A 24,812-nucleotide genomic window follows, 5' to 3' on the forward strand; every position below is an offset into this window, starting at 1 on the left:
ATTTGATAAAGGAGCCATGGACATACAGTGGGGAAATGATAGTCTCTTCTACAGATGGTGCTGCAAAACTGGACAGCTACATGTAGGAGAATGAAGCTGGACCTTTGTCTAACCCCATATACAAAGGTAAACTCAAAATGGATCAAAGACCTGAATGTAAGTCATGAAACCATTAAACTCTTGGAAAAAAACATAGGCAAAAACCTCTTAGACATAAACATGAGCGACCTCTTCTTGAACATATCTCCCCGGGCAAGGAAAACAACAGCAAAAATGAGCAAGTGGGACTACATTAAGCTGAAAAGCTTCTGTACAGCGAAGGACACCATCAATAGAACAAAAAGGAACCCTATAGTAATGGAGAATGTATTTGAAAATGACAGATCTGATAAAGGCTTGACGTCCAGAATATATAAAGAGCTCACACGCCTCAACAAACAAAAAACAAATAACCCAATTAAAAAATGGGCAGAGGAACTGAACAGACAGTTCTCTAAAAAAGAAATACAGATGGCCAACAGACACATGAAAAGATGCTCCACATCCCTAATTATCAGAGAAATGCAAATTAAAACTACAATGAGGTATCACCTTACACTGGTAAGGATAGCTGCCATCCAAAAGACCAACAACAAATGTTGGTGAGGCTGTGGAGAAAGGGGAACCCTCCTACACTGCTGGTGGGAATGTAAATTAGTTCAACCATTGTGGAAAGCAGTATGGAGGTTCATCAAAATGCTCAAAACAGACTTACCATTTGACCCAGGAATTCTACTCCTAGGAATTTACCCTAAGAACGAATCAATCAAGTTTGAGAAAGACAGATGCACCCCTATGTTTATCACAGCACTATTTACAATAACCAAGAATTGGAAGCAACCTGAATGTCCATTGGTAGATGAGTGGATAAAGAAGATGTGGTAAATATACACAATGGAATACTACTCAGGCATAAGAAGAGGAAAAATCCTACCATTTGCAGCAACATGGATGGAGCTGGAGAGTATTATGCTCAGTGAAATAAGCCACACGGAGAAAGAGAAATACCAAATGATTTCACTCATCTGAGGAGTATAGGAACAAAGGAAAAACTGAAGGAACAAAACAGCAGCGGAAATACAGAACCCAAAAATGGACTAACAGGTACCAAAGGGAAAGGAACTGGGGAGGATGGGTGGGCAGGGAGGGATAAGGGGGGGAGAAGAAGGGGGGTATTAAGATTAACATGCATGGGGGGGAGGGAGAAAGGGGAGGGAGGGCTGTACAACACAGAGAGGACAAGTAGTGATTCTACAACATTTTGCTATGCTGATGGACAGTGACCGTAAGGTGGTTTTTAGGGGGGACCTGATATAGGGGAGAGCATAGTAAACATAGTATTCTTCATGTAAGTGTAGATTAAAGATTAAAAAAAAAAAAGAAAGAAAAGGGGGATTACTCCTTGATAGGATAAAACTATTGGTAAATCAAAGATTAACGCATGCTTTAAATATCCTTAATGTTGAACACTTAAAGGGTGTCAGATGATCAGCTATGGAGGTACTCTTTTCTGATATTATTCCTTTCTCTTAATAAAAAAAAAAAGCAGTTCCTGTGTGCTGACCTCCAATGAGTTCTACACAGTGGTATAGAAGGCATGTCAAAGTGTGGGCAAAGGGTCTGTTTGTTTCTATGCAGAAGATCCAGGCCTACCTTGGTTACCCAGAAAATGAACTAAGATATGATATGAGGAGGAGCTTCCGGCATCAGCACTCTCTGGAGGACTCGTGCCAGGGGATGATCATCAAAAAGCCTCCACAGGGATCCGGGCCATGGTGCGGTTGTGGCTGCGTCCACCCCACCGTTTCCTGGACTTGCCATTGGAATGAGGAGGGAGTTGTCTAGGCTGGCATGTGCATACAGTGAGACAACGAATTTGACCGGATCTGTACTGTTGGAACTCAACCAGGAGTTGGGAGGGGTGCAAGTTGTAGTGCTCCAAAATCCTATGACTATAGACTATCTACGGTTAAAAGAACATATGGGATGTGAACAGATCCCAGAAATGGATTGCTTTAATTTGTCTGATTTCTCTCAGACTGTTCAAGTACAGTTGGACAATATCCATCATATCATAGACTAATTTTCACAAATGCCTAGGGTGCCTAAATGGTTTTCCTGGCTTCACTGGAGATTGCTGGTAATTATAGATTTGCTTTGTTTATGTCACTGTATTCCTATTATGTTAATATGTGTGCGCAAGTCAGTTAGTAGTTTAAAACCTATACATACTTAAGGTACTCTACAAGAAGATATGTCAAAGAAATAATCAATCCTCCCATGTTTTCTTCCATACGCTACCTCTATAGCTGTTCTTCTTCCTTCCTAATTACAACCCTTAAATAGAATTCGTGCCTCATATCGAATTTACCGAGTATCATAATTCCTCCAGGTGGTAAAGATACCTCGAGACAAGTGTTGGGCATAGAAGCCACAGGGCATAAATCTGCAAAGAAGTAAAAAGCTAACCTTTTCAAACAATATGGCTTCTCTCTCACCAACTTTACATTTCCCTGTATGGCCCCGGAAGATGACTGGTTAGCCAGAGACGGGTAAGATTCCTCAAGGGAAGAACAACCTAAGACAGGCACAGTCGCAGGGGGGCCATCAGGTGAGAAATTGGGGAACAGCAGTGGTGAAGCTTAGAACCTCAGCCCCCCGCCCCCCAGTGTTGAGAGAAAGCTTCTGCATCCATGGATGTTTTATTGCCCTTGTCTAGCTCAGATTAGCACATAGTCTACAGGCACACACCTGATCATCTACAATTGCTCTCTTACAACACTAAAGTATATTTTCTACCTTTATCTTGCATCTAACTACCACTTCAGCAGTTTATTAAAAATAAAAATAATAATAATGATAAAGGGAGAAATGTGGGATCCACATAGAAATCAAGTATAAAAATCAGACGAATATTCATAGTTGACCTGATTGTTTATAGTTCATAATGCGTGATCAGAACCGAAAGTTTCTGTGATGACTGCCCTTGTACTGTTCACCATGTAAGAACTTATTCACTATGTAAGAATTCGTTCACTATGTAAGAACTTGTTCATTATGCTTCAGAAGATTGGAGACTGACGAGAACTAGGCTTGAGATGGATTAATGATTGTGCATTGAGCATTGACTCCCCTATACAGAATTTTATTGTTGTTAACAACCATTTGATCAATAAATATGAGAGATGCCCTCTCAAAAAATATATATATATATAAGACATAAAATATATATCAATGTGTGAAATATGTTTAAAGAAAAAATATTTTCTATAAAGATTATGTGTCATGTTGTGTGATCATTGTGATTAATATAATGATTTTCAAAATGTATTATTAAATGAAAACATTTTCTTGAAATATCAAATGTAAAATTTAAACTCTAGAATGAATGGAATAAAAAAGAGTAATTAATATGTTTATGATGAATTGAGACAAATCAGAGAAAAATCAAATACAAAGTAAGCAATGCTGATATATAGTGAGCTTTATGGTACCCAATTATTGGGCAGATAATAGTTCACATATCACTGTGAAGATATTTTAAAAATGTGATTAATATTTAAGTCATTGGACTTTCAATAAACCTGATATAATGGAAGTAGGCTCAACCAATCAGTTGAAGGCCTTAAAAACAAAGACTGAGATCTCCAAGGAGGGTGTAATTGTAGCTACAAACTGCAACACAGTTATTCTGTCTGAATTTTCAGACTTCGGAATCCAGACTGTCATATCAATTTTTGCCTGAATTTCTAGCCTGATAGCCTGCCCTGCAAATTTCTAACTGCACAGTTTTCACAACCACGAGCAAAAGTTCCTTAAAATGAATACCTCTCTCAATAGATGATAGGTAGATAAATTACTGGTAGATAGATAAATGATATATATAGAAAGATTTCTGGTTGTATCTGTTTCCCTGGAAACCTGACTAAGATGGTTACAGAAGGTGTAGAGAATGCCAAGATACCTTGGCAAAGAAGTGTCTGAGCAGAGAAAACAGCTTGTGCATAGATCTTGAGAAGGACAACCCCCCACACATATGAGGAAGAACTGAAACACAAAGGTAGTTAAAGCATATGGGGAAAGAAGAAACAGTAAGGATAGGGGGCCTCAGGCAAAATCATTAGGGCCTCAGAATCACTGGAAGGACTTTGGCTCTTACTCTGGAGTGACACTGAGGCACACTGACCAGAAAATTAAGAAGGTCCTCTTACTATTCAGACAGCATCACTGTGAAGTACTAGGGTGATTCTTGGGGAGATGAAAATGATCTGGAATTAGACTCTGGTGATGGCTGCACAACATTATGATATATTTAAAACCACTGAATTCTACACTGTAAAAGGAAGAATTTAAAGGTATGTGAATTGTATTACAATATGGCTGTTAAAATATAATAATAGGATGAAAAAGGCACTGTGTGAATGTGGGATTGTAAGGCCAAAAGAGAGAGCCCAACAGAAAGATGTTGAGTCTTATAGTTTGTAACAGAAAGGTAAGAATCTGGTATGGGTCTGAACAACTGGAAGAATAAAATCACATCTAAAAGCTAAGAGATAGACTGCTGTTGGAAGAGGTTTGGTGGAAAAGTTTTTTTTTTTTTTGGACATGTTTCATTTGAGATGCCTGTCAGACCACAAGTAGATACTTAGCAGATAGTTAGAAATACAAGTCTGTGATCAAATTAGAGGTTGTGAAATAAATAGTGAAGGCTTAGCATGTTGACGAGGCATAGCTAGAGCCCAGGGCACGCATGAGATTAGAGGGTGATTGCACAGGGGGGCGAGCTGGGGCTCAAGGACGAAGCCCGAGGGAATCCAGCTCAAGAAGTCAAGGAGATGAGGGTAACCCATCAAAGGAGTCTCAGTAGCAGCCGGGAAGACCTTAGGAACAGGAGGAGAGTGGGAGGAGGACAGACTTTTAAGGAGAGAAGATGGTTGAAGGTAACAAAATGACACGTTAGATAATATGAGGACACGTTGTGACTGTTGACTGAGCAGTGTGGGGACCGTGATGACACTGACAGGGGCCGTCTGGATGAGATGGAGGGGATGGTGCTGAAGAGGAGGGGTGTCAAGAGAAAATGAGGAGATGCCAGCCTGAAAGTGGACAAACCATTCTGGGTGTTTCCTCCATGACAGAAAAGAGTAAGGAAGTACACTGTAGGGGAATGCAGATTCAGGGGTTATTTTGAAGGTTTTGTTTGAGTATGTTTTTATGCTGAAGAAAAAAGATGTAAAAGGGTGGGATTGATCCAGTAAAAACAGAAAGTTGAAAATACAGAGACACTGGAGAGAAAGCCTGGAGGAATGTTGTGTTTCATGAGAGTAAAGTTGTTCAAAACTTGAAAACCTTGGGAAAGACCAGTTCAGCAATTGCCAGAAAAGAAATCACTGGCAAGATTCAGCTCATCTAATTCTCAGTATGGAATAATAAAGGTACATGGCACTTAGAGAGGTGTCCTAATTTAGTTCTCAATTGTATGGGTAAGAAAGCTAAGACCCCAAAACAATGATATTCTTGACAAAGTAGGGGCTCTGTAAGAAACATGCACAAAACTCTTAGAGATGCAATGTCACTAGAAACACCAACACCAACACCAAATGGAGTTATTTGACTAGTTTCTCACCTGCTGCCATATACTGGTGCTCACTTGATCTGAGAATAGAACAGTTAGCAAAAAAAGAAAATCAGCTTCCAGACCCACCATTATTTTTGTTTTGTAAATAATATATGAACCACCTGATCCTGGATTTGTTTGGTCTTGATCCCATAAATGATGGGGTTCAGAATAGGAGGAGCCAGAATGCAGACACTGGCCAGCAGTACATGGATATGGGGTGCAATGTGGTGTCCAAACCTCTGAGTAAGGGTAGTAAAGATCCCAGGCCCATAAAAGAGGATGATGACACAGACATGGGAGGCACATGTGTTGAGAGCTTTGTGACGAGCATCTTGGGATGGGATGCAGAAGACAGCCTGGAGTATCAGCACATAGGAAAAAAAAATTAGCACAATATCTAAGACAACTGTTGACAGTAGGACAAAAAATCCGTACCATACGTTCACTTGGATATCATTGCAAGCATATTTGGCCAAGCCAATATGTTGACAAAAGGTGTGTGGAATAATATTATTTTGACAGAAAGTCAATCTTTTCAAAAGAAATATGATGGGGATAATTGTAATATAACTTCTTATAAAGATGGTCATGCCAATTTTCCCAATCAGAGCATGTGTAAGAATAGTGGTGTATCTCAGTGGGTAGCATATGGCAATGTAGCGGTCAAACGCCATCACCAGCAAGATCCCTGACTCAGAGATGAAGGTGGAGTGGATGAAGAAGAGCTGAGTGATGCAGCGACCCAGGGAGATCTCCCCAGCACGGAACCAGAAGATGGCCAGGGCCTGAGGCACTGTGCACGTGGAGAGGACAATGTCTGCTCCGGCCAGCATGCAGAGGAAGAGGTACATGGGCTCATGGAGGCTGCGCTTTGTGAGGATGATACAGATGAGCAGGCTGTTCCCAAGCAGGGCGATGACATAGGAAATGAGGAAGGGGATGGACATCCACATGTGCTGCTCCTCAAGGCCAGGGATGCCCAGCAAGCGGAAGACTGTGTGGCTGACACCGGTGTGGTTGAAGGAAGTCATGCCTGGATTAGATAACTTGGAAGCTCACTTCCTGTTCACAAAGATGTAAACACAATTTATGTTCAAAGATTTTCTTTGTGCTTTCAAAGGGCTTGCAAACTTACCTGACTCTATTCCGAGCGTTCCAGGAACTATGAGGCAAAACCTATAAAGGTGAATAATATGGGGTTTGTTTTCTCGGTGAGGTCCTAAGTTTATAACTAAATTAGAACATTTATATAACTAGCAAAAATTGAATGATTAAGTCAACATACAAGTTATACAAGAAAAAGTTAATATAAAGACACAGAGGTAATTTTCATTAGTCGTATTTATAATAGTCTTAAGAATGATTTCATGTCTGAACATAGCTTTGAAGATACAGTACGACGTTGTCAGATTCAGGGAGTCCCAAGTAATGAATAGAGTGGAGTCATTTGGAAATTTAATGACAAATGCAAAATAGGTTAAACTGACTTTTAGCCTTTGAGGTTGTGATGTTGCAAATTTGGAGCAACTGGGAAAAAGGAAGGCAACAAAAGTACACAAGCTCTGTATACAAATTAAAGTGTATGGCTTCATCATTTGAGGGCAAGTGGTCATCCTTGAAATGTTTTGAAATTGGAAAACATTTTGGATATATTTATCTGGCAGCTACATGGAAGATAGAAAGGGTATAAAAAGAGCAAAACTAGAATTTGATGAAATAGTGAAGGTTTCCCTAGAAAGAGAAATTGATGTTATTGATTAATTACTATCAAATTGAAATAAGATATAAAAAGCATGCTTTTTAAAGTGTCTTTTCCATTTTAGACACTGATGTAAAAATACTGTTCATAAAATACCTTTCATTTCTTTAGCCAACAGAGACAAATAGGGATTGTCATATTAGTTGTTCAGAACGGGGATTTTAGGCTCAAGAATATTGTTACAACTCAAAGAACAGAGCTGGAATGTACAGCTTTTTCTAAATTTAGTATTCTTAATTTTCTCAACTTTGGAATGGGTTAAATGAAAGAGCCCTTTCTAAATGAATGAAATTGCGACCCTCTCTGGGCCTGGGGAGGGGTGAGCTAGTGTACTGAAGGCAGCCCTTCAGTGAGTTGCTCACAGATCCCCTTTATCACAGAATAAAGGGCAGGAACAATACTACAAAGCTTTTGTAACTATTTTTGATTGAAACTCCACCAGCTTTTGATACTTGCTTCCTTGGTAATATCCAGGTGCTAACATGGATAGAGGGCAAGCAGGCCCAAACTGTAAGGACAGGTGGAGAAGACAGAAAATAAGTTAAAGTGCTTCAAATTCCAGAAGAAACACATATGGTTTGGTGGACAGAGAACCAATTACCCTGAGAAGGCAAAAACTATTATTTGTAAAGGGAACAATTTTCACTCAGGACAAACCTCTCGGTTCTAAACTCTCTGCATCCTCTCAGAGGATGTTTAACTTGATAGCGAATTGCAGGATGTGAGCTTGCTGCAGAACACAGGTAGTGCGATGTGCAGACATTCAGGGGATCAGAAACAGGTAAACTATCATCTCCATCTTTGCATTTATCCAGTGCCTGCTCAGTGCCCAGCATAATGAGTACACATAACCGTTTGTTCCCTCACCCTCCAGGTTTTACTCCCATCACCTCCAAATTTAATTTCCAGAGTAGGAAAAGGCACTGCTATTTTCATTGCTTGTTATCCCTAAAAAATGGCTAAAACCGTACTGGTAATAAAGTCACATAAGCAGAGCCCAGAAGAGGTGTGTGAGGACGTGTCTGCGGTGGGCAGCAACGCCCCCCAGTCAGTCCGTGGCCACAATCACAGTGAGCATACGCAGCACCCGAGGAAAGTCATCCTCCTGGAGGAGTTGCAGGAAACCAAAATCGATAGGAAATGCCACCGTTACCCTGGTCTAGTGGTGTGCTGATAAAACGGCTCTTAAAATAAAAGCTCTGTTTTGTAGTGTTCCCAATTCCTCAGTAGAAATATTCCAGTATTCAGTTTGAAACTTCCAACATGATGTCCCTAAGTATCCAGTTTGAAAGGAGTGCATAAAATCGACTCTGACAAACCATCTGGCTTAAGCACCCCTCTGCCATCTCTGCTCCCATTCTACCCGCTTAACTCCTGATAAAGTCCTTACACTTTCAACCAGGTATCTTAGGCCCTGTGACCTCGACACTACTGTTCTCCTGAAATTTCATTTCACAGCAATACAGCAGTCACCTGCCCAGATGGAGTCCTCATGGACTGAAATGTGATAAGTCACAGGAGGACTCTGAGGGACAGGCTTCAGGGAGCAGAGATTTTATGCATTTGCTAAAGACTGCAGCGTGAACTAACACCCAAGAGATCACAGGCTTAATGGGCCTGGGTCCAGTGGCTATGGTTCTTCAGGCAGGCCCACACCACCCGCTGCTTCACACTCCATCCCTAGATTACTCGGACCCATGAATTATTTTCATAAAACACAATGTTAGTGTTGTTATCTGAAATATACGGTTTCTATTTTAATTGATATTAGTAAATATTAATCACATATACAACCAAACATAAAACTTGAAAAATGGGCAGAGAAATTAAATAGATGTTTTTCAATGGAAGACATCCAAATGACCAACAAGGAGATGAAAAAGATGCTGAATATTATTAATCATCAGGGAAATGCAAATTAACACTGCACCTGTTAGAATGGCTATCATCAAAAAGACAAGAGATAACAAGTATTGACAAGGACATGGAACAAAGGAAACATTTGTATGCTGTTGGTGGGATATAAATTTGTCCAAATTCTATGTAAAACAATATGGAGGTTCCTCAAAAAATAAAAATATATAATCAGCTACTCCAGTTCTGGGTTTATACCCAATAAGAATTAAAACAGGATAACAAAGAGATACCTGCACTCCCGTGCTTATTGTAGCATTATTCACAATAGCCAAGATACGTAGGCAACCTGAATGCCCATCAATGGATGAATGAAGATGTGATATTTGTGTATGAATGTGTGGACATGTGTGTGTATATATATTATTAAACCATGAGAAAGGGCTCCCTGCCATATGCAACAACATGGATGGGCCTTGAGCACTATGCTTGGTAAGGTACTGCATGTCATTTCAAAGACATGTCAAAGACATGTATTGCATGATCTCACTTATTTGTAAAATCTAAAACAGTCAACCTCATAAAAACAAGAAGTGAATTATTGAGTTCTAGGGAATAGGATTGGGGATATAGGACAGATGTTTATGATAGAAACTTGTAACAAGTAGTAAATAAGCTCTAGATATCTAACACACAGAATAGTGAATATAGACAACAAAATGTTGAAGAGTTATAATCATCAAACTTGCAGAGAGACTACAAATTAATGATTCTAACTATTTAAAAGAAAGATCATTATATGACATTATAGTGGTGCTCATTATACAACAATTGCAAGCATACTGCAATATATAAATGTATTGATTTAACATGCTGCACACCTTAAATCTGCACAGTCATAATGTCAGTATGCTTCAATTAAAAAACAAAATAAAAAGTTAAAGACAAATATAATTAGTAATATTTAAGTTGGTTTATAAAAACACTAAATTTAAAGATCAAACATAGAGGACAAACACTTAAAATAAGTTATAGATATAGATATATTTATTGATAAATAAAAAATAATGAAAGTAGAAAACAATAACATATTGCTCTCAATAGATCAGTGGACAGAGACAGGAATAACAAGGTCTTGTAGGAGACATATTAACCAAATGCACAGACTTGGAAAATAAAACAAAACGACCTCACCTCCTATTCACAGAGACAGTGGAAAACACAGATTTCCTGTAATATTCTTTGTGAGGGCACCAGGGGCTATTACCATATCGTATGCTTCCATATTCTTTGAACATGAAAATAAGACACATACAATGGTGAATAGGATATGTTTTCTGCCCTCAGTGAGAGACACTCTAAGTAAAAGATCCAAAGGTTTCCAACTAACCAAAGCAATCACATTGTTGTATGTTGTATGTATTTCTCCTGGAGTTATGAATATAGAGAGCAAACCATTGTATGTCAACAGCATACAGCAGATAATACTTGAACTTGAGATTGAGTAGTTTACTATAAGGTGAAGAATGAAAAGTTTATGTTCTTGAAACTTGTGCAGCTCAGGGAGTCTGATGCATGGGAAATACTGGAGAGGGCAGGGAAAGAGCACAGAATTTTCTAATGGCAAGGGCTTTGATCATAACTGCACCCTTAGACTCCAACCTTTTCAAGGGAGACAGACATTAGATGTCTTGATGTCAAAAGTTTAAAACAATTACTTTAGAAAATAACCTATGAAAGTTTATTGAAACAGTAATTGACTGAGGAGACAGGATTCTAAATTGCCAATGGTGTTCTAGAAATAGAATGGATTTGAACATAATACCATCATGGAGAAATTGACCTAATATTTATTAAGCATCTGCTTTATGTTAGAGATGGCAGTAAGGACTTTATAAGTAGTACTTTCTATATTTCTGCATTTAGATATTTCATATCCACTAGGAACTGATATTTTTTTACCCATTTCACAAAAAGGAAGGTGAAACTCAGTGAATGTGAATCATTTGCCAAATACCATAAAGCAGTAATTAATAGAAATGACATTTGAGTTTATCACATGCAGCTTGCTCACTTACAAACAGGCAAGAGACCTTAAGACATAACACTGAGAGGTCCTGTGTGCCTGAGGCGAGGCATCACACCTTAAGAAACTAAGTTTAAAAAATGACAGAAATTGGCGTGGGGGAGAAAGGCATTGCAGGGCACGCAACATTATTCTCAGAAGATAGTGGAGGAAAAAATGTCATCATATAAATGCTGGTGTCCTTTCATTCATTCATTAAATAAATCATACAACAAGTATATTTTGAGCCTAACTGTTTTCAAGCTCATTATATACTAGGGACATAGAAAAAATTGGGGAATTTCCAGTGTCCTAAGGGCTTACAGTTTGAGAAGGAAGCAAATTTATAAGCACGTGGTTTGGGAGAACTGGGAACAAATGTTAATTCCTTCTGTGGATGTGATATCTCAAAACTTATCTTAGTAGCTAAGTGGTAACTTATGCTCATAAACATTATATCTTCCACTCCAGATTCCTCATTTTTTTTTTCTGGAGAAGAAAATCAGCTACTATTACAGGAGAAATTGTTCTACCATTATAGTTACTTGCCGAGGGAGTCCAGGCATAGGCGTGGAGACAGACGTCTGTCTCTATAGTACATGGTTGCTCTGGGAGAAGGAAGAGGCCAGAGAAACAGTTCAACAAAGGCAGATGCCTGGGATGAGGGGAGATTATAGGAACTGGTGATGATCATGTGTTTGGAGAAAGGGAGGCAAAGAGAAGTTTTTATTCATTCCAGCCAAAGACCAAAGCCAGGGAGCTCAGGGCTTGGGATCTGCCTGCTTGACTGTCCTCCTGCTAGAACGACCCTGCTCCAAGGCATGTTCCCCCACGTGGCTCCTCTCAAGTGCCTCCCCACCATAGTTTCTTCTTACATCTGCCTGAGATGGCCTGGCTGGCTCCTCAAAGCCCTTCCCACGTGGTCTGTGAGAGACCTGCCACTGATCCCAGCCATTCTCAGGGCTCGTCTCATATCTGACAAAAGAGGTGTGCCATCTAAGTCAGTATCTTCCTGTTCTCTCATGTCCAGTCTAATCATTGAGATACCTGTTATTTATTAGATGGTACCTCTTTGTTTAAATTTAGGTACCTTCCACTAGCCCATACACTCTCACCTGCCTTCCCAGACCCCACCCTCCACTTCCGCTGTACAAACCAGGATGGTGACTCTGATGCTTACAATTCTCTGTCCACCTATATTAAACTTCAAGGGTCCTGTCATCTCTGGTCTCTTTAGGATATAACACCCAGTAGCCATTATCCTGATCCTGGAACCGTCCCACTCCATGTCCAATTCACTCACCAACTTAGACTGTGTCATCAGGAACACACATGAGACTGGAGCTGTAATTCAGCTTGTTGCATGCCAGGGCTGTTTATCCCCTGTCAAGTGCGACTCTGAGGGAAGCACTTACACCAGGATTCCAGGGACAGCGCCCTCTCCACTGGCCCTGTTTCCTTAACCAGAATGGGCTCCACTGTAAGACTGCTTACCACCTCCTCACTCCTTCTGCTCCATTTCTCTCTTGCTTCTCTCCAGAAGCTCAGATACAGAAACCATCTACAACCAGCTCCCCTTCCTACAGGTCTATTTTACTTCAATGGTAATATAGATGCTTACAATTAATATGGGTTCATGGTTTTTAAAGTTTTATTCTTCATGTAAAGGACTACATGAAACTCACATGAGTTTCAAATTCCATAATCATCAATCTCATGTTTAACTGTTGTCTAGGGGTATATAAATGTACAAACTTAACAATTACTGAGACATGGGAGTCTTGATCATTTGCCTATGTTTCTATTTCATTAGCCTGACTCCTTTGGCTGCATTCAAGATATTTAACTTTATCTTAACCTCATGTTGATTTGAATGTGCCTAGGCATAGCTATACTTGTTTTCATCCTCCTTGAAGTTCAGTCAGACTTCAAATTGGTAAATTTATTATGTTCACCTCATTTGGATATATTCAGCAAGTATTTCTCAGAATATTTTTCTGTGCTATTATTTATCCTCTTGTGAAACCCTGACAACATATATTTAGACCCTTTGACACTGTTGTATCAAAAGAAGAGGGTCTCTTTTCTGTTCCTTTTCTCTCTCTTCTTTGGTTGGGTAATTCTTGATCTTATTGTCTATGTCTAGAAGTAAGATTACCTTGGTTGAAGGTTAAATGAAATTGTGGTTTTGTTACATATTGGGTTAAAATAAAATACACAGAGCAGCCTTGAAAATTCCCTGAGCAGGCAAAATGAGTTTAGTCATTCAAAGCTTATTTAGCTTATATTGCAAAGCTAACCGATCTGAGTCATTTCTTGCTTATGCCTCTGAAAATCATAAGCAAAACTTAAATTATTCCCCAAGTTGATAGGAGGTAACCACTGAACAATTCCCTATTATTTAAGAAAATTCTAATATTATCACCAACATCACTGTGAACAATTAGAGTCATAACGTTCTCACTGTATAAGCCTCTTTATAACAATATACCCCTGAGCCTCATTCCATGTTTTGGTTTCAGTACTCCCAGTTTGCAAACTGTCTTTGTGGTGGGTACACAGTAAACCTTCACTAATTAACTACTTCAGTGATTCATTGGTTTTCTTATGTTATTTCTGAACTTTTGACAATTGAAAGATTCTCTTCACAGAGGCTTTATCATTTTTCATAACAGCCAGCAATGTATGAAAGTTTTCCTCACAATCTTTCCAGCAAAGCATATTATCAAGATTTTGAACATTTGTCTGTCTGATAATGTGTCAAGTCTGGTTGACCATCTGCAAAAATAGCAGCCAATAAGTAATTCTTCCCTCTACTGTGCACACTAGCAATTTCCTCCAGCATGAGGTATAGTCTATTACCCATTCCCTTGCATGAGTAATGGCCTAATGACTTGGTTTGACCAATGGAATGAAGGTGAAATATCATGTCCATTGCTCAGTGAATCTAGAGTGAAGTGAAAGCAAGAAAAATAGTCTGAAGGTGGTTATATAACCAATAGACATTGGAGTAGATGGGAAATGAAGGACAGAAAACAAAGTAATAACCAATAAACTATTGATATAATATTAGGCTGTTGCCTCTTGGACTATAAAGTCTCTTGTTTTGGGGTGTTTTCAAAACTTGTTATTGTAAAAACACACAGAAATACAGAAAATGAAATAAATGAATGACGATTAATTATTATAAGTTAAACATCACCCAGGTCAAGAAATAAAATTTGTCAGACACACAGGTATCAGTGTCCATGTGCGCAGTTCCAGTCACAAAGCCCCCTTCCTGGCATAACCAACTTTGTTATTACATTTACATTCAAATCTATTAACAATGTGCATTCAAAAGCTGTTGTTTCATCTCCAAGAAACTTGTAAACATTCCATTAGACTTTTTGACTTAACCATGTGAAACCATGGCTGTTTACTGAAGAAACTACTATGTTTCTAATATCGCAAGTCTAAACCCTTATTTCCCACTCAAAGTAGGTGGAAATTGGGAGTTACCATTCCAACTTCTAATCAAAATTTCCTCTCTCTTTAACAACATTACCAACACTAGTGGGGCTCATACCATCTGGAAAATACTCTCTCACCCTCACCATACTTGCATAACACCTGATCCAGTCCCATTCTCCATACCCTATAATTTTTAGTGGTGAGTTTTATCTCAAGACTATCAGGGTTCTCTGAATATATTTTTTTACATTAAAAAAAATCAGTATGGAGTCACATCTGTCAGATAATCAAATGGAGTTGGGAGGACACTTTTGAGACAGGGCCAAACATGTCCTCACCCCATTGTGACCTTGAAATTTAAACCGTGCTAAACCACAATTGCTCAAGGACCAATATAACAGAATTATGCTGACTACAACCTTGTGGTTTTTCAAAATGCTGGCTGCAAACTGTGACTTCATAGTCCCATAGATTTCCCCTTTTCATCAGCACAAACCATAATTTTTTTTTGAGAGGGCATCTCTCATATTTACTGATCAAATGGTTGTTAACAACAATAAAATTCTGTACAGGGGACTCAATGCACAATCATTGATCAACCCCAAGCCTAATTCTCAACAGTTTCCAATCTTCTGAAACATAACGAACAAGTTCTTACTTGCAAACCATAATTTTTGACAAACCATTCATGTGATTTTCCCTAACCTTGTAGTGTTTATGTTTGTAAGCTTCCTTCATTTTACAGTCTGGAGGAACACAAGCGTATCTTGAATCTGTGTCTCTTGAGCTGAAGTCTTAACAAACCCTGAATAAAACTGTCTAACATCACCAGAATCTCCAGTTCATTTCTTGGGGACCCAGAATGCCCACCCCAGACCTTAGTCCCACTAAGGACATGTGGAAGGAACCTCCAAGAGATCATCGCTCTCCAGCGTCTTCTCTGGCACGCCCCCACAGTGAATTTTTCTGGATTGGAATGTCCCCAATTTTGGTTGAAGTTCAGACCAGACTGAGCCATTTATTCAGGTATTTCTGGTTATAGCTGCCTCAGTCCACTTCTATTTCAAAAGGAGGATTCAGCCTCTACCCGCAGGTAGAAAGTTCATGTTTAAGGTTTTTCTGTCTCTGTTATTTTTTTTTTTGTCTCTGTTATTTTGCAAGAAAGTTTCTGCCTCTTCCTACAAATAGGAGGTTTTGGTTAAAGTTCTTCTGTCTCTGATAAGAAGTTTAAATTGAAGGAAATGGTCTCATCTTGTTCTAAGATAAATAATGAAGAGGCACCTCCTTCAGGGACACCAGTTGGTTTTATGTTTAACATCGATGGACCATCCTACTGTGAATAGTTAGCAAAAGACATCCATGTCATCTGGAATGATTTAAGACTACATTAGTCAAAATGAGGAACTTCTGAGGGCCAGAATTTATTTACACACACAATCACAAAGAGGATTTAAGACAAAGCAAAATGAATGAGAAGCCTATTTTAATTGGTACGAAGAAGGTTCTAAAGATAATGCTGACAAAATAATGCTGTTAATCAAAAATTTTCTGAGACTACCCAATTTTTAAAAAGCTTACCGAGACTTCTAAGTGCTACAGATGTTACTCTTCCCTCACCTCCTGCTCACCACCTCGAAATCCTTGTTTTTATCTTGAAAAAACTATAAAACCAGAAATATGGCTTTGTTTACTAACCCCTGGTCCTTGGCTATTCCTCTCAAAATGCTTATAGATAATATAAAAGACCAGGGCATTGAAACAGAATTGTCCTATACTTAAGAAAAGGAAGAAAAATTTTAAATAGCAATTACACCAAAACTCCTTAAAAAGAAACTTGCATTCTTCTATTGAAGTGGTAAATCTTCTTATGCCTTTGAAATGTAAACAGCCCACCACCATCTGAGACTGGAGGGGAAAAAAGACAGGAAGGCCTTAAAAATGCATGTCCTGAGATTGAAGGGAAAAGAAAAAGAGAAAAAGGCTTTTTTAAAAACACAAACTGTTAAGAGTGCCGGTATGCCCTGACTCTATGTGGATAAAGTGAAGGTTCCTTCAGCCAGGATTCCCACCTGGCCCTGCTTGACTCACTCACTACACACGTGTGGGCAATATGTCATTATTGACTCTATAAAAAGAGCTCTGCCTATGAACTAGCAGAAAGAGAAATAAAGAAAACAATTCCATTCACAATTGCATCAAAAAGAATAAAATACCTAGGAATAAACCTAACCAAGGAAGTGAAAGACCTGTACCCTGAAAACTACAAGAAACCCATGAGAGAAATTAAAAAGAACACTAAAAAATGAAATTCATCCCATGCTCTTGGCTAGGAAGAATTAACATTGTCAAACTGGTCATCCTGCCTAAAATAATCTATAGATTCAATGCAATCCCTATGAAAATACCAACAGCATTCTTCAATGAACTAGAGCAAATAGTTCTAAAATTCATATGGAACAACAAAGGCCCCAAATAGCCAAAGCAATCCTGAGAAGGAAGAATAAAGCAGGGGAAATTATGCTCCCTGACTTCAAGCTCTAGTAAAAAGCCACAGTAATCAAGATAATTTGGTACTGGCACAAGAACAGACCCATAGATCAGTGGAACAAAATAGAGAGCCCAGATATAAACCCAAGCACATATGGCCAATTAGTACACAATAAAGGATCTGTGGATATACAATGTGGAAATGACAGCCTCTTCAACAGCTGGTGTTGGCAAAACTGGACAGCTACATGTAAGAGAATGAAACTGGATCATTGTCTAACCCCATACACAAAAGTAAATTCAAAATGGATCAAAGACCTGAATCTAAGTCATGAAACCATAAAACTCTTAGAAAAAATATAGGCAAAAAATCTTTTGGACATAAACATGAGCAACTTCTTCATGAACATATCTCCCTGGGCAAGGGAAACAAAAGCAAAAATGTACAAGTAGGACTATATCAAACTAAAAAACTTCTGTACAGCAAAGGACACCATCAGTAGAACAAAAAGACATCCTACAGTATGGGAGAATATATTCATAAATGACATGTCCGACAAGGAGTTGACATCTGAATTATATAAAGAGCTCATGCACCTCAACAAACAAAAAGCAAATAATCCAATTAAAAAATGGACAGAGGAGCTGAACAGACACTTCTCCAAAGAAGAAATTCAGATGGTTCACAGGCACATGAAATCCACATTGTTAATCATCAGAGAAATCCAAATTAAAACCACAATGAGATATCACCTCACACTAGTTAGGATGGCCACCATCCAAGAGACAAACAACAACAAATGTTGGTGAGGATGTGGAGAAAGGGGAACCCTCCTACATTGCTGGTGGGAACGTAAACTAGTTCAACCATTGTGGAAAGCAGTATGGAGATTCCTCAAAAAGCTCAAAATAGAAATACCATTTGACCCAGGAATTGCACTCCTAGGAATTTACCCTAAGAATGCAAGAGCCCAGTTTGAAAAAGACATATGCACCCCTATGTTTATCACAGCACTATTTACAATAGCCAAGAAATGGAAGCAACCTAAGTGTCCATCAGTAGATGAATGGATAAAGAAGATGTGGTACATATGCACAATGGAATATTATTCAGCCATAAAAAGAAAACAAATCCTACCATTTGCAACAACATGGATAGAGCTAGAGGGTATTATGCTCAGTGAAATAAGCCAGGCAGAGAAAGACAAGTATCAAATGATTTCACTCATCTGTGGAGTATAACAACAAAGAAAAAACTGAAGGAACGAAACAGCAGCAGAATCACAGAACCCAAGAATGGACTAACAATTACCAAAGGGAGAGGGACTGGGGAGGATGGGTGAGAAGGGACGGGGCATTATGATTAGCACACATAATGTAAGGGGGTGGGGACATGGGGAAGGCAATATACACAGAGAAGACAAGTAATGATTCTATAGTATCTTACTATGCTGATGGACAGTGACTGTAATGGGTTATGTGGGGGGGACTTGATAATAGGGGGAGTCTTGTAACCATAATGTTGGTCAAGTAATTGTACATTAACGATGTAAAAAAAAAAAGGAAAAAGAGCTCTGCCAGTGCTCTGGGCGACATGGTGGCACTGCTGCAAGGCTGCAGGAGAGCAGAGACTAGACTGGAATGGTGTCAGCACTGAGTACAGAGACTGAGGTGGCTGCAGGGGTAGAGAGGCCCAGAGGCAGAGACTGGCTTGTTGCATGCAGACTTGCCCTGAGTGCACAGGATTCTAGTGATTGACCTGCCACTGTGGAAATAAAGTTGGGTATAACCCTTTCACCCCAAGAACGCTCTATTGTCATTTATTTGGTCACATTGAATCTGTAATGAGCTTGCCTGGCGCTGAAACCCATTGCCAGGACATTCTAGCACCTCCGATAATAGACAAATATGGCTACAAAACTCCACCTTGCTGAAAACTTGGATACTTTCTTTGTGCCTTTTTGATTGTAGGGAAAATATACTTCTAGAAATTAAAAAATGTATTTGTCAATTTGCTAATCTACTGTAGGATGCTAATATATGATAATCAATTCGGAATTGCCTGCTTCCTACTTCACACTGGAAATCAAAGATTACAAATAGTTAGAAAACTGGAAGAGCTGAGATTAGGGAAGGCCATATGGTTGTCCACTACTCTGCTAGCTTTGGCATTAACAGGGAAGATAGGAAAATAGGATAATGAATTGAAGACCTGCACAAATCATTTTACAAATCCAAGAGGGCACAAGATGCCACAAATTAAGATTTGGGCACATATGAGAAAACCTGATTAGGATGCTAAGAATGGAATCTCAGGGAAAATGACTATAATAAAGAAGAGGATGTTATGGTGATTGATGAGAAAACAGATTAAGGTTTTTAAGCTTTAAAGAAAGCAGGATGTATATTGTCATAAAAGGAGGTATGAAAAATGGAGATACATTTTTGTTGAAAGAAAAATAGAATGTAATTTTGTCCTTAAGTAAAATGATCATTCCAGTACGAGAAAAGAGAAAGATAGGACAAAACCTAACTGGATAAAGAAAGTTCCAGAAGGTTTGTAGAACAGGATTCTTGAGAAAGGAACTTATGTGTGGGCAAGATAACCAAGACTGTAATAGATTTATTTAAGTTAAAAAAAGAGCTTTAAAATCAAAACTGTACTGATGCAAAATTAGAATTTGGTTTACTCTCAAAAAGATAAATTTTTTTCTTAGATTTTTTGGTCTGCTCTTAATGAGAATTATAAAGAAAGTTTTTTATCGTCAATGTAATATGCCAAGGAAACACTCTGTGTCTTATGAAAGTGTTTACTATGCTTCACATTCTCTTTTTCGTTTCCTGAACACTAAGAAAAATTACGGAGTCTTCTCTATTAACAGAGTTAAATTTACTAACAATGATATAACCTTCTAAATTTGCCTATGAAGTATTTGTCACTTTGGTTAAATAGATAACCAAATATTGTTTCATAGTGACCTATGGTCCTATTTGACCAAGTGTTTTACTACCTTTTAAAAATATTTCTGGCAAATTTCCCAAAAGTCAAATCTAAAAGAAAATTTGGAAATTTTCCAGAAGGGCTGGAACATCCTAAAGATTTTATTACATTAATCCGGCTTGTTTGATATGTTAAATTACATGGGAAGCATTGTCAAATAAGTGATGCTGAAACTCTAATTATATTTTTGTAGCTATATCTTGTTAAAATAAGTGTTCTAAAAATTACAAAAAAATACCAGAAATCTGATATGTCCTGGCCCGATATAATCTTGAAGTGTTATGTGTCACTGAAAAAAAAAACAATTTTTTTCGTCATATGTATTATAATGAACTCTCTTCAGATCTTTAACTGTTACCATTTTCAGGTTTGTCATTTGCAGTTATTGTTGTACTCAGATGCTTTTACAAAAGTGTCCCTGCAAAAAAATGCTTCCTCTTCAAGGAGATTCATAGAAGGGACTTTTGGCAAATGCAGGTTTCTGATAACTTAATATTATAAAACTGAACTAGGTAAGAATATCCGTAACTAGTGGAAAAACTGGATTCAAGCAGAACAAGAATTAATAACATGAAACTGAGTGAACTGAGAAGGGTCGTAATACTTGTTGTGGCTTTTTATTTAATTGCTAATTTTCTTTAATGTTTTATTGTTTCAGGTTTAAGAAAAACATTTCCTCTTAAGCTACTATTTCTTACAACAATTTGGCACATTTCACCTCGTAAAATGGATTGAAACTTTCTCTCCCTATCTGATGCCTCCAGAATTTGGAAACCCCGAGTGAATATTTTTATATTTTTATGGAAATACAGTTATTTGCAGAAGTTCAGTAAGAATCTGTTCTTGTAATGAAAAACAATCAGACAAGTCCTTGGCTTGGCGTTTTAGCCTAAAGAGGTTGTAAAAGTCTACTCTGAGACTTCTTATATTGAAAAAAAAATTCCAGAAAAATAGACTTTGAAGAGCCCATGTTCTTGCTACACTTATGTAAATAAACAGTCCAAGTTTGTTGAAACTAGACTTAATCTAGTCTAGTCTTTTATGATTACCTCTGATAGAAATGGGAATGATTATAGAAGGAAAAATTATCTTTCAATAATGCATCTTTTACACCTTTATGAATATCAGATTCTAATGTGTTAATTATCTTTGAGGTTTTATTTCAGATTTGTAGACTGATTTGGAGCCTGAATTCCTCTACTCTCCTCCAGTGCCTGGGCTCTAATTCTCCATACTAACACTTCTATTTTTCTCCTACTATTTTGACTTGAAATCATTTGAGAACTAAAACTGCTAATTTTTGCCTAAAGTTGAACATGAATGTCTTGATAAGGGCTCCTGAAAATCATGACAGCTCATGCTATGTCCTGAAGACACAGATAATCTTCATGCCTGCCTGTTACTCTGTGGGCCACTCAGAAAGATCACTGCAGACACTCAAACTACCAAGCAGGAAAATCTGTCATACTGCCACTTCCTGCCATCTATCCAAAGATGCTTCAAGCCTGACATCTAGAAATCTCTACTGGCTACCTTCAGAACTGGTTCATAATTTGTTCCAATCATTAAGCACTGTTTTTGTTTCCATAGAAATGCCTCTCATTTAAAACCTGATTACCTGAACCACAGACCCAGCTCTGGGAACACCACTACATGTCCACCTTCTAAAATGAGTTTAACTGAACTGGCCTGTTAAGGACTAATAGACTGGTTCAACCAGACAAAACAATCTACCAGCTCAACTTTTAACATGGGAAATTTCAAAGGAGAGAATTTTAGGGGTCAAGGACCAGCCACACCAAATTGTGCCATTTTGAAATACTTTACATTAACTCAAGTTTTGTATCATGTATGTGGAACTTACTTTTCTAAACACCTTGGCATTAAGCCAAACCACATTATGGTAAACATCAAGTCAGAATTTTTTGGTCTTAATTTGTATTGATAGGTTTGGTTTAGGATACAGCATGTAATGCATAGGGATGGTGTGATTAGAAAAGGAAAAAAATGTGATATTCTTTGATATTTTCAGCTGACTCCCATCGGTGCTCATTATACATATGATCAGGCTTATAATTTTGTTAACAATTATCATCTAAATTTGTTCTTTGTTGTTTTAACTACTAATATTGTTTCTTATTATTGCATAACACTCAAGACATGTTTTTAAATTGTTCCAGTGTTTTTAGCTTGTTTCCTACTGGACTTGGAAATCTAATGCACTCAGGTCTCTAACTGTTCTTCCTAATGTTTTTACTGTTATTCACATATTTGTACTGGTAAAATTGTTCCTGGTCATTACTTCCAAATGTATCCAACCTGGAACTAGTCTAGTAATGCTACCCTCAGCACTATTGATACAATGTGCCACAACCTTAATCTGCAAGTGTCAGACCCTCAAACACATGCTTCCCATTTTGAAAGGGCAGTCACTTCTATCTGACATACCTACATGACCCTGTCCAAACTCACATTCAGCCTTATCTGACCCAGCTCCAAAGAAGGCATCATATACTAAACAATTTCCTCCCACTGAGGGACTAGACGGACCCCAGGCAGGAAACAGAGCAACCCCAGCAACAAAATGGAACCTTCCTCAAAATAAAAGAAAAAAACGTTGATCACCAATTCTATTCACTGGACAGCTGTTGATCAAAAGACAGAAAAATGAACATATTTTTTACTTAAAAAAATCAAAATGGAGTCACATCTGTCAGACAATCAAATGGAGCTGGGAGGACATACTGAAACAGGACCAACACGTCCTCACTCCAATGTGACACTGAACTTTAAACTGTTCTAAACCACAATGGCTCAGGAATGAAATGACCAAATTCTGTTACTGCAACTTTATAGTTTTTAAAATACCAGCTGCAAACTGTAACTTCATAGTCCTAATATTTTCCCCTACCAATCTCCAGGTAACAAACGCCCTTACTTCTCACCCGCACCAATCATAATTTTTGACAATTAATTTAAGTGGTTTTTCCCTAACTTTGTAGTTTTTGCCTTTATGTATACACTTCCTCCATTTTGCAGTCTGGCAGAACACAGATCAACTGCATCTTGAATCTGGGTCTCCTGGGTTGCAGTCCTAACAAACCCTGAATAAAACTTTATTTAACCTGACCAGGATCTTCATTTCCCAGTTGACTGTTCCTTATATCCAACTACCACCATCATTCTTAAACAACTCCACCAACCAGTGATTACCCAACCCAAACCCACAGCATTCAGTGTTCTGACCACTTCCCCAGCTGCCTTTGTCTACATCCTACCAGACATTCCAACTTCTTTAGTAACATCCAGAACTCTGCCACTAGATCACAATCTGAAACAGCACATGCACCAAATTTAAAGTTCCAACCTCTGATTCGATTTTTTTTTTAACTATAAGGACTCTTAGCTCACCATTTTTGCACAACCCACTTAATCTAATACCATTTCTTCTTTTCATCTTTTCTTAGACATGTTAGATTTTGTGATCTATCACTAATCACTCACTCCCTTTCAGCGTCCACAGCATCTCGCACCTCTCTTCCTCTGTGGTACTTCCCTTCTCCTTGCCCAAGACGCAAAGGAACTTGATTAACAAGCTTATCTAACTTTCTTCAGACTACCTTAAAAAAACTATTTCAAGTTTGTGTTAACATAATTTGAAACTATAAATTCAACAGATTATCCCCACCCATCTTCAGTCATGACCCCGACCCCCCACCATGAGCTGAGTCTTACCTGACAGAACATCGAATCTACCAGGAAAGAAGCACTCACCGCCCCACCACCAGCTCTGCCGCATACATTTATGTGGCCCTGGACACCTTTGGTGAAAGAGGCAAAAGTGACAGTGACTCCGAATTCCTCCATCTCTCTCCCCTTCAGCAAGTCTTGCCACTTCAACTCCAGCATCTCACTCTCATCTGTCCTCTGCCCACCTGTCCACAGCCACACTCTTCTCCAGGCTCCGGTCCTTTCCTCAAATCACCTACTAGGTGGCCCTCCAGGTCCACCCTTGCTCCTCCTGCCCTCATCCACGGAGCGAGAGAGGACTGCTATTAACTGAAATCTATAATAGGTAGCATCTAAATTAATTCAACTATGTCCAGCTAGCTTGCTCTATTTTTCTCCTGTGAACCACATGTGGTTTGGTGCCACTGGTAATCATTATCATGGCGGATGTTTCACCCTCCAAGAGGACACACCCTTGGACGAATTTTCAGAGGATCCCATGTTCAAAACAATGAACACTTTTAATGAACTCCTCAATATGAAAGAATGCTTTTCTTGGTGTAATTCCTTTGGCTTGAACAATAGAGACACCAAGTGGCTTAGAGTGTGAAATCGATTCCCCAACCAGAAAAAAAGAATACCCCTTTTATTGAAATAGATTATTTCATTTCATTAAACTGATTATTTAATTTCATTAAGTGAGCTATTAATTGAACACATAATTACTTTTGGTAATAATATACAGGCCATATTTACCCCGGATTCCCCGTTACTGAAGTCAGCGTTAGTAAAGGGATACTACTTA

The 24,812-nt window shown here is 38.5% G+C and overlaps 1 protein-coding gene across 1 annotated transcript; it reads right to left on the reverse strand.

Moving 5' to 3' along the window:
• Nucleotides 1-5,745: 5,745 nt before the first annotated feature.
• LOC108385536 (olfactory receptor 52B4-like) lies at nt 5,746-6,690 on the reverse strand. The gene has a single exon (XM_037026209.2). It carries the CDS (start codon nt 6,688-6,690, stop codon nt 5,746-5,748), a length of 945 nt encoding a protein of 314 aa, XP_036882104.2.
• Nucleotides 6,691-24,812: the final 18,122 nt, after the last annotated feature.

This window comes from Manis javanica, chromosome 11, assembly GCF_040802235.1.
Source record: "Manis javanica isolate MJ-LG chromosome 11, MJ_LKY, whole genome shotgun sequence".
Classification (NCBI taxonomy): Eukaryota; Metazoa; Chordata; class Mammalia; order Pholidota; family Manidae; genus Manis; species Manis javanica.